Source organism: Pseudorasbora parva, chromosome 9, assembly GCF_024679245.1.
Source record: "Pseudorasbora parva isolate DD20220531a chromosome 9, ASM2467924v1, whole genome shotgun sequence".
Taxonomy (NCBI): Eukaryota; Metazoa; Chordata; class Actinopteri; order Cypriniformes; family Gobionidae; genus Pseudorasbora; species Pseudorasbora parva.
This window is the reverse complement of record NC_090180.1, coordinates 39,271,536-39,283,118: the sequence shown is the minus strand read 5'-3', so window position 1 is coordinate 39,283,118 and position 11,583 is coordinate 39,271,536. Positions and strand designations below refer to the sequence as shown.

General features: G+C 37.5%; 1 protein-coding gene across 2 annotated transcripts in view; it reads right to left on the bottom strand.

Moving 5' to 3' along the window:
- Positions 1-11,583, bottom strand: part of nrp1b (neuropilin 1b) — a 31,293-nt gene that overhangs the window by 1,906 nt on the left and 17,804 nt on the right. For both annotated transcript variants that reach the window (XM_067452564.1, XM_067452565.1), the window contains exons 7-16: positions 8,450-8,602; positions 7,699-7,843; positions 6,814-7,142; positions 4,903-5,047; positions 4,592-4,759; positions 3,757-3,801; positions 2,151-2,297; positions 1,667-2,019; positions 1,491-1,587; positions 918-962 (exon numbers count right to left, since the gene is read on the bottom strand). In XM_067452564.1, the coding sequence (XP_067308665.1) occupies positions 918-962; positions 1,491-1,587; positions 1,667-2,019; positions 2,151-2,297; positions 3,757-3,801; positions 4,592-4,759; positions 4,903-5,047; positions 6,814-7,142; positions 7,699-7,843; positions 8,450-8,602 (1,627 nt within the window). The remainder of the gene's footprint in view (positions 1-917; positions 963-1,490; positions 1,588-1,666; positions 2,020-2,150; positions 2,298-3,756; positions 3,802-4,591; positions 4,760-4,902; positions 5,048-6,813; positions 7,143-7,698; positions 7,844-8,449; positions 8,603-11,583) is intronic.

Sequence of the window (11,583 nt, the reverse complement as noted above, 5' to 3'; positions counted from 1 at the left end):
CTCACGTTGTGAATGTATGCCGCGAGTGTAGTCGCGATTACCTCAGCTCTCATCACTCGTGCAGTTAGTGCTCAGTGCTGTGATACTCGCGCGGTGACTCACTCATTATATTGAACAGACAAGTTCAGTTTTTAATGTAGTGTCTTCTCCAACTCAGTCACAGTAATCCAGTAGGTGGCTTTGGGAATGGCCTCACTGGGCAGCGAAGCATTCTGGGAATTGTAGTCTTTCATCCCCATGGGACAAAAATACATTTTCTGTCTTTTCTCAGTCTAGAAGGCACCAAATTCTAAAATAATTTCACATTTCTACTACATTGATGACCCAGTTTAAATACAGATTCATCTTCCCAGCGCTGAAGTACCCCTTTAATATATAGAGTTACTATTGGGGTTTGATTTAGGGTTAGTTACTTGTAATTATGCTTGATTTTCTGTTATTACTATAGTAAGTATATTTAACTACGTTACCTTGAAATAATGTGTTACCAAAATAAAAATCTTGATTTATTAGTATTTTTTTAATCTATAATATATTAAAAAAATATCTAAACATCCGTGAAACCAGATCATGTAATTGAGAAGCAACATATATATTTATTTCCAGAGAATATATCTTGAATTATTAATTATTGTTTTTCTTATGCTATTAGCAATTACTATTTAAATATGTTTAAAAATAACAGATTTTAGGGATGTTTATGTTTAAAATATGAAAAACTATTTGTTTTTGACTTCATATCTTAAACAATTTTGTTTGTCAAGTACATGTATCTCATTCTCAACATATTTTTAATTGAAAATAAGACAAACTTAAATCGTTTTTTTGCAATGAAGCGAGCCATGTTATTAAAAATTTAAATCATGAAATTGGGTTTTATTATTTATAATGCTTTTCTAATAAAATGTGGGTCTTACCGATCTCATCGACTTCATCTTCATCCCCTTCTGTATTCTCTGGGTCTGAAACACAAACACACTCAGTCATTCAGAATGCGCAGGAGATATGTTCAACATAATATCATACATTTTATAAAGGTGATTCATCTTGGAGCTGATTGTTTTGGTTCAAGGGTAAGAATGCTTAATTCGAATTTTTTGTAAAATTCCTATGAAAAAAAGGAATACATCTGGACAGGGATAGTTCACTTACAAATGTTTGCCATGGTTTACTCGCCTGGATGCCATTACAAACCTGTATACATTTCTTTACTCCGTGGAACATAAAATAATATATTGGGAGACAAACAGCTTTGGTTCCCATTAAAAGTTCAAAAATACAATGAAAGACAAAGGGAGCCAAAACTGTTTGGTTATGTTCCGCACAAAAAATAAATGTATATAGGTTTGGAACAACATAAAGATGAGTAGATGATGACAGAATTTTCATTTTTTGATGATCTTTAATGTTGCAAAAAAGTGGGTGATCAGGCTAAAGGCAGGTCAAACAGAAAAGGGAGGGACTTGAACAAAATGCGTGGCTTAACATACCCTTGCACTCCTCAGGATTCACATCAGCCAGTATCTTTATATCATCCAGTGAGATGAAACCGGATTCTATAAGATCTACTTGTGCCTCGATGATTACCTACCATGCAAACACAGGAAGAATGTTAGTATTATGCTGTAATAACTTTGTCTTTGACTCGCTAAGTGGGCATCGGTACCTGATAAGGTGTGTCGGCACTGGGAATCACAACTCTTCCTTCCCTCCATCTGCTTTTCAAGTGGGCGCTCACAGAGCGGATCAGAAGCTCAGAGTCGTCTCTCTCCTCCTCCTCCTCCTCATCTTCCTGCTCTATCTTCTGTATGATGTTCAGAGTTCCCGTGTGTTTCTCCGTGAAGTGGTACCAGAAAGACATGCACAGGTCTGAATCTGGGGCTGTGACTGGCAAACTTGCTAGCCTTGCCACCCTTCCTTTTCTCTCCAGCTCTTCATCTGTTTCCATATCAGCCTTTCTTTCAATCTCAATCTGTGAATATCTGCTAGAAGCTGCGTAAATGAAGTTGTGAGGCATTCCTGAAACAGAGGAGAGGAGTATATCTGTTTATTCAATTACTCCCTCTTCCTGCAATCGCAACAAATAAGCCTTTTATCGAAAAAAAATTGCATTTAAGAATTTATTCATCTAAATTTAAGCCATCTCTTACCTGTGTGGTCCAGACTAGGCAGTTTGTGATCAGCGTGTTTGCTGTTGTTGTTTATGTGCCATTCGGCTCCTTCGCCTCCGTCTTGACTCCACCCACAGAAGGAGGGGTTATCAGCCCAGCCAAAGTCACAGGCAAACCAGATGTATGCTAAACAGAGACACAAATAACACTCAATCAACCTTAAAGCCCTCTGTACTGATTTTGCTTTCCACTCAACCCACATTAAGCTGTTTTGGTAATTTAGTCAAAACAGTATGATACTGAACACCCACTATGCCTTTTGGACTGGCTGTAGATTATTATTCAAAGCTTCAGGCAGGTATTCAAACTGATATCATAAACCCCAGCGGGGAGTGAAGTGGCAATAGTTTCTCTAGTAAAATCTGCTAAATCACCAGAAACGGCAGTGTCCAACTGCACCGCACTGCATCTAGATATCACATTCTCCTAAGACTATGACTGCAGTAAATCTCATGATCTTGTATAGAAAGGTAGTTTTTAGGAACCATGAAATTTTCACATCCAATGTTTTCTGTGGTGTTAATGTTTTAAAAGTTTTATGTTGGGTACCTTAATAATTGAGAAGCCAAACACACACACACACACACACACACACACACACACACACACACACACACACACACACACACACACACACACACACACACACACACACACACACACACACACACACACACACACACACACACACACACACACACACACACACACACAGTGTTTTTGTGAATTGTGGGGACTTTCCATAAGCGTAATGGATTTTACACTGTACAAACTGTACATTCTATCCCCCTACCCCTAAACCTACCCTGTGTGCGTGTGTGTGTGTGTGTGTGTGTGTGTGTGTGTGTGTGTGTGTGTGTGTGTGTGTGTGTGTGTGTGTGTGTGTGTGTGTGTGTGTGATATAAACAATGTAATATAAAACTGAGATCATGGGGCATTCCTCACAATGTAAATGGATTTATAAACATACTAAATTAATCTGTCAATCAAATACATAATTCAAGATATATCATCTTAAAACAAGTTGTTGCAACATTTTGCTTGGCTATACATACACACATATTTCATATATATATATATATATATATATATATATATATATATATATATATATATATATATATATATATATATATATATATATATATATATATACACATATAAACACACACACACACACACACACACACACACACACACACACACACACACACACACACACACACACACACACACACCGTATATGCATAAATGTATTTCTTAAATATATGCATGTATGTGTGTGTATTTAAACATACATTAAGATTATACACAGCACACACACACATACATATATATTATGTAAACACAAACTTTTATTTTGGATGTGACAGCCCTGATTACAGCTAAATAATAACAGCTGCAGATTATTTCATGTAATTCTGCAACACAGCGCTTGAGGGCAGTAGAGATTTTGTTGTGTGCTCAACAAAGAGCGTGTTCCCCAAAGATCGTGTTCCAATACCCTGGGTCTCCAACAACCATCAGTTAATAGTTATACTAATTATACACAAATTATATCAACTTTATCATCAAATTGTCTCACCAGGTATTGCTTCCATGTCCAGAAATGGCTCTGCTACTGCAGTTTCTATAGGAAACAAATAGCAGAAATAAAAAATAAAAAAGTTAATGAAATACAGACTGGTTTAATTCCATTTGTAAATTCTGAGTGTTCGTAGTTGCTTCATGTTAAATCTCTGTAGTGTGAAAAGACCTTATATGTAGATGTTTTGTGTGTTTTATGCAAATAACTAACTTCAAACACTTAATAGTCACTTAATACTCCAAATTCATTCAAATTATAATGACGAATCATGTGCGCAATGTGTTCTGAATTAGCTGGATTTTTTGTTTGATACGTTCTCTGTCCGTATGAATACGATGCAGTTCTTAGTGAATGAGACTAATTGTCTTTGTGTGTTTAAAATGATAAACACGTTTTGTGTGTAATCTGATATACGTCACAGTGTCTTTATTTCTGTGTAACCTACAGCATGCTACTGTTTTGCTAAGCGTATGTAACCTTCTGGGTCATAGTTAGTGTGTGTTTCACTGTGTGGGTGTTTGTGTTTGTAACCTTTTGGGTCATGTCTCTGTGTGGATGTTTGTGTATGTGAGGATTCGCTGTCCTTGTGGAGAACTAAATGTCCCACAGCGATAGTAAAACCTGAAATTACCAACATTATTGGGACCTCCCAAAAGTCCCTATTATGAAAACAGCATCATAAAGAGAGGAAATCATGTCTTAATTAAAATCTAAAAATACCATAAGGTTTCTCTAAGTAGTGTTATGGTTTAGCCAACATAATTAGCTCAATATAAAAATGATAGATGTTAATGATATAAAAAAATATGAGTGTAAAGTATGTGTATCGAACCTGTTGTGTCGTAGTCTGCCACTGCTTCACTATGGCAGTTGCCATCATCATCGCAACTCTCCGCTGTCGGTGGAATAATGGTGGTTGTGGGAATATTCCCTAGAGCGCTGGTGACGGTAGCTACTGTAGTTTCCATGGTGGTGGTGAGGGGAAGAGGTGTTGTGGGCTCTGAAATGTTTAGACAAGCTATTTATTTTAGGTCAATAAGGCTTTCACAAAAGATACGTCAATTAAAAGTCTTCTTAATATGAATTAGAGAGCCTGAGAACTGGATTGCTCTGAGCTCTGAGGTTGGTTTGGCTGTCACTCACCTTGTATTTCACACCCTAAAACCTCCAGCCTTAATCCCATGCCGTCAGGAGAGCCACGCTCAGGGTAGACACGCAGGAAACGCATCAGCGTTGGATCAAATGTACGCACTTCTGGTGTGTCATGGTTCTGATTTCCCATAAACACCTGGATGGGTGAAAATCATTTTTTTAGTTTTTAGTTTTATGTCTGTCCAGTTTAATAAATGAAAGAAAAAATAATTATTTTTTTGCTCTAAATAGAAGTTGATGATAAAGGTCTGGTCATAGAACACTAAACGATATAGTGTCCACACCAACAGATGATAGCGATAAGTGTGCATTGCAGATATCGCTTTAATGCTGTCTTCACATGCTATCGGAAATTTCATAATTCCCACTTTATAAGTCATGATTACGAGCTTGTTGCATTCGAGTGCTTTGTTGTCGGAATGAACAGGAATCATGGAGGACTCTAGGTTTATTCTTGCCTATTTATTGGGAAGATGTTATAAAACATGTTACAAAATATAAAAATATTATAAAAATGTTATGAAATATCGCAAATGTGCTTTTCGCAATATGCATATAGTAACGGCACAAAATATCTGAATGATTTTAATAGGCTACTTCAACATTGTGAAAAGTGTGCATTTTAGGTTGACGCATATAGCAGAGAATAGAATGGGCACACGACTGTTTCTTATGTGATTTGCTTGACGTTAAAAAGAGTTGACAGCGCTGTCTGCTGTCTGATACACACACCCCGAAACATGCACACAAGCCGCCTCTTTGAAAGCATGTGATGTGATCCCTTCAGTTCTGTTTCGTGTCTTGTTACACACTCAAACTGTCAAATACACACACAGTTATGTCAAAATGGCTGTTTTGATGAGTATTCATGTAAACAGTCGGTTATGCTTGAACTGAAGGATATCAGTTTGGGAAAGAAACCGGATGCGTGTCAATGGGATTCGTGCATTAGGTCTTAAAGTGACAGGCTGCTAATACAGTAAACCTGCCGCTGTCTGTCAAACAACAAAAGAAAAAGAAAATCACTCTGTGCTCTTGGCTGAATAAGCTTTGTAGCTTTATTATGTATCTGTGCATATTTAATTATTGTGAAGAATACTATTTTTAGTTAACTAAGATAAATTAAAATAACAAAAATACTCGTCCACCCCCTAGTTCAGGTGTCTTTGTTTATGTTCTTGATGTTAAGTTTTAGGTTGATATAACGAGATATTACTAAGTCAAGCAAAAAGTTTTTGGTATTTAAATATTTGCATTACATTTTTTGTTTCCCAGAAAGAATGTGAAACACATAAATGTATCATTCTCAGTTTATTTAAATATATATTATTTAAATAGATTTTACACACTTAAAGCAATATCTTATCGCATATCACATTATTTAACAAGGTATTGCATATCACATTTTTCTTCAATATCGCACAGCCCAGTGTCCCATGCACCGAAAACCATATAAACATTTACGATGCTATCCAGATAATCCACTTGCTGATGATTCTATAATTTTTGCTGTGTATAAAACATACAATAAGCTTAAAACAAATAAATAATACCTGTCACAGTAGTAGTTCTCCCCTCCACCATGTTTAAAGTTATCTTGGGAATTTATCTTGGGAATTTGTTTATCTTGCGCCTATCCTGGGAATGTTGGTATCCAAATTATTTACAAACTTCCCAGTGGTAAACATGACATCACAGGGCAATTTTGTGTATTTTTTTCCTAGGAAACTCTTATTTATGATAATTCCAATAGCACAAGAAGGCAGCATAAATACTTGTGCTTTCTGGTGGATTCTGATTTGCTGATTTTTTTTTTTAGCGATATTGTTTCTCTGTGGTTATTGTTATAGTTTTGGTTTGGACTTTCCTATTCTCATGGAATTTAAACGATTAATAAAATACCTTCACTTTGCTGTTCTCCTCCTGTATGTAACTCCAGTCCGTTCCATTCGTGCTGTATGTAACTCTGAAGCGTTTGATGAAAATATTCACGTCTCTGTATTTCCCTCCCTGGAGAATGAGACCCGTCACCATCCGCTGGGCTCCCAGATCTATCTCCAGTGATTGGTTCTTCGCGAGACCCTGCGGGTGAGCGACCACCCAGCCAGTTCTGCCGGTCAGCAGCCGGGCCTGTTCAGGGAGCCAGCCCCTCTCTGCCGATGGCCACACCGAGATCTGAGAGTCCGAAATCTGACCCGAAACCATCCCTAACATACTGGAGCATGGAGCATCTGAGAGAAGGGGAAAGAGAAAGAGAACGTGAGCTGCACTCTTAAAAGAAGCACCAGTAATCTGTCTGAACCACAGGAAACGGACATACAGGCTACTTCCTGTCTGACTCTAGCTGTCAGAAATGGCAAGGATTTATTAAAATAAACACACGCACGCAGGTAGCACCTCTTGATGTCAGTATTATGTGTCTGTGAATAAGGAGAGAGTTATACTCTAATGATCACACACGGAGTGAGCAAATCTGTGGGAATTATGAGTGACTCAGTGCTGTAAACCACTGCTGGGATTTCAAAATGACGTCATAGCTGAAACTCATTACTGCTATGAGTGTGTGTGTGTGTGTGTGGCCTTGTTTATATTACATTGAGGGGACCAAATGTCTCCATAAGGATGGTAAAACCTGTCCTGAGATCACCTACATTGTGGGAACCAGTCAGCGGTCCCCACTTTTCAAAATGCTTATAAATCATACAGGATGAATTTTTTTGAGAAAGTAAAAATGCAGAATGTTTCCTGTGATGGGTAGGTTTAGGGGCAGTGTGTGTGACGGGTTACCTGATATTTTACAGCCGTACACTTCGAAACGCATGCAAATGCCCTGTTCCCAGGTCAGAGGTCGTATCCGTAGGTAACGGGTGAGGGTGGGTTTGGGCAGCCTGGCGCGTACCTCATCCGTGGGATTTTGATTTCCATGGAACACCTGAGAAAAAGAGATGACACATGTATCACTGTCCCCCCTTTTTTTCTCAGTTTTTATTAACCAATGTTCAAAGTTCTTTTTACACACAATATTGCCAACCAACCATCAATCAACAAAACAAAGATATGTGCAGGTAATAGTAATAAAAGCACTTAAAATAAGAAAAATACACAAAATATATGATACTTTTTAATGAAATCAAATACAAAACAGGAAAATAAAATATATGAATAACTTTATAAAAATCTATTATGGTCACCAAAGCTGCATTTTAAAAACAAAAATACAGTAATCTTTTGCAACTTTAAAGACCTGATTTTTTATTTTTATATATTTTAAAATGAAATGCATTCCTGTGATGCTAAGCTGAATGTTCAGCATCAATACTCCCGTTTTCATCATCACATGATCCTTCAGAAATCCCTCTAATATGCTGATTTAGTGCTAGAGAAAATCGTATTATCATCGGTATTTTTGTGGAAACCATGACATTAATTTATATTTACATATATTTGTCATAAAAACTTTTGTAACATTATAAACTATTAATTTTTAATTTAAAAAAAGCTTAAAAAACTAAAGTACTATTAATAAATAAATACTCACCTGTTTGGTTTTGTCTTTTAGGGTTATCCAGTCTTCTCCATTTGAGCTTACACTGACCCTGTATGTTTTGACATAGTATGATTTTTTGGTTTCCTTTGATATGGCACCTTGTGTTCCTATGGCCGTCACATACCGCAGGAAACCCAAGTCCACCTGTGAGACACAGAAAGAGAATGTAAGTTACTCTGGTGAGTGTTTATATATAAGAGTATATATGTATGAGTGTTGTTTTGGATTCTGTGTTGGAGCAGTTGTCATGTAACTGCTAGTTAATCACAGACAGACATACTGCACTGATTCACTGTCAGATCGTTAGTATGATCTATGATGTGTTCATTGCATATAGCAGTGCAATAGAGTGTGTCTGGACAGAGAGGCTAAAAGCTTAAAATGATTTACCAAAGTGGGACATGTTCCTGGATCTAAACGTCCTTGTTGCTCATTGAACAACATTCTTAAAATCCCAAACAATCAGGATTTTAGGCTTAAGGCTGGGATTCCCTCTGTGTTTTTAAGGGTTTGTTTAAGGTTAAAGCTATGACAAAGTAATAGGAATGTTGTTCCAACAAAAAAAACTTTGATCTATCATGTTGAGTCAGATTACACACGCAAACAATTTTAATGTTTTATGAGGACTTTCCGTAAACATAAAGATGTTTATACTGTACAAACTGTATATTATATTCCAGTACACTAAACCTACCCCTCATAATGTAGGTCAAACCAGTACACACACACACACACACACACACACACAGACAGAAACACAGACAGACACACACACACAGACAGACACACATTCAGACAGACAGACACACACAGACATACAAGCACGCACGCGCACACACACACACACACACACACACACACACCCTAAGTCAAGTACAGCACATGCTACGTGAATATGGTTTGATTACAGTCAGAAAAAAACTGCTGGAAGAAAAATGAGGTTCCCTGTGTAAAACTATGACTTCAACTACACCTTGAACAAATTAGACACAATTATCACATTTATACAATTTGACAAGACCTGGCAGCCACTTCAAATTAAAGTTCTCATTTTCTTTTCTTTGACATTTTCTTTTATTGTTTTTAAATAGCTATGATGGCTATGCACTGTATTATCTTGTCGTACAATAAGCTTAGGTCAGGTAACGTGCCACCAAACAACCAAATAAACGTTCTATTCGCATTTCTATTGTAAGAAACCGAACTTTTGCCCGGTTAGTCTATGGCACTCAAGTACAGTCCTCGGTCACAATCTGAACCCTTACATTACAACAAACAGAACTGGCCAATGAAACCAAACACAAGCGGTCTACTAACAGTGTTTCAGTTTCAGAGTTTCAATCTTCAGTTCCATCCCTCCTCAAGAATTAAAAGAAGTACTATTCTACGGGTTTAGTGACTTTCAATAACCTTAAAATAATGATGAACACATAACACTAAAACATGGTCACAGATGCAGAAATGTCGACACATTCTCCGGGTCAGGATGACAAATCATGTTTTGGTGGAGCAATTCCCACATTAAATCTAGCCTGTCAGTTATTGTCTGTCTCTTGAGTGTGTGCGTGCATGACTCTTGAGATAAATTAAACTCAACTGACGCAACAGAAGTGTGCATAAATAGCCTATTGAGAGAGTTTGGCTCTATACAAGCATTCCTGGCACAAAAGTTCACATCTCTCTCCCACTGATTTCCACCCAAGTCTCAGTGAGCAGATGCTGCCATCCCTTTCTCTCTCCCTCTCTTTCTCTCTCTCTCTGAACAGGAAGGTATTATGAGGCTAATTGCTTTTCAATATTGTTCCGTATCAGAAGCGTTGGAGCTGCCAACTGGAGCCAGCCATCGCTAACAAGCTGTAACAAGTGTTAACGACCTTTAACGAGGGAACAATGGCAGGACAGAAGCAGAGCCCCTCAAATGCCAGGATCTAAGACACACATGGACACTTTTTGTAGAAAACAGGATATTGGTGGGTGCATATGTGTGTGAGAGAAGTAAAGAATTTAAACAGGAAAGGGAAAAGGAATAAGGAAAAAGGAAGACGGCACTCTGCTGACCCTCATGTCGCTTTGCTTTCTTGGGATAGTTTCCAGGCTAAGGCCAAAAGACAAGACATATTTAAATCAAAAGTGCCCTGGGACAAGGATCACTTGTTCAAAGGCAGGAATATGAAGACGTTGGACAGGGAAGACAGATGGTTTGAGAGAAGAAAGCAAGAGGCCATCTAAGTAAAAAGGGAGCAGACTTCTCTGAAAAAGGCTTTGACATTTTCTGACACACAGACACCCTTGCCACGGCAGTTTTGCCTCAATTCACACATCCGTTGTGCTTGTCACCCACAGGGTGAAGACACCGACACCAATTCACAATTTTTATTACACCAGGCTGAGAGGTAAGGTTAACAGTAAAGTTTACCTATACATAAAAATTCTGCCCATTGTCTACTCACCCTCACATCTTTTAAAACTTCTTTTTCTGTGAAATGCCAAATTTATATAATGTCTAGGTTGCTAAATTATAGAATAAATACTATTCTTTTGAAAATTCAAATCATCAAAGAACCCTGAACAAATGTATAATGGTTTCCTGACAAATATTAAACATTGCGAGTAATTATAAAAAATATTGAGCAGATTAAAATGATTTCTGATTAGAATAGAATAGACCTTGCATTTTCCAACATGACAATGTCAGACCACAATTGAACCAGAACTGCATCAATTACAACATCATGGCTGCGTAGAAGAAGGATCCAGATACTGAAATGGCCAGCCTGCAGTCCAGATCTTTCACTCATAGAAAACATTTGGCGCATCATAAAGAGGAAGATGCGACAAAGAAGACCTAAGACATTTGAGCAACTAAGCCTGTATAAGACAATAATGGGACAACATTCCTATTCCTAAACTTGAGCAACTTGTCTCCTCAGTCCCCAGACGCTTGCAGATGTTTCTATAAAATTAATAGGGGATGCCACACAGTGGTAAACATGGCCTTGTCCCAACTTTTTTGGAATATGTAGCTCTCATGAAATCCAAAATGAGCCAATATTTGGCATGACATTTCAAAATGTCTCGCTTTCAAAATTTGATATACCATCTATGTTGTATTCTGAATAAAATAT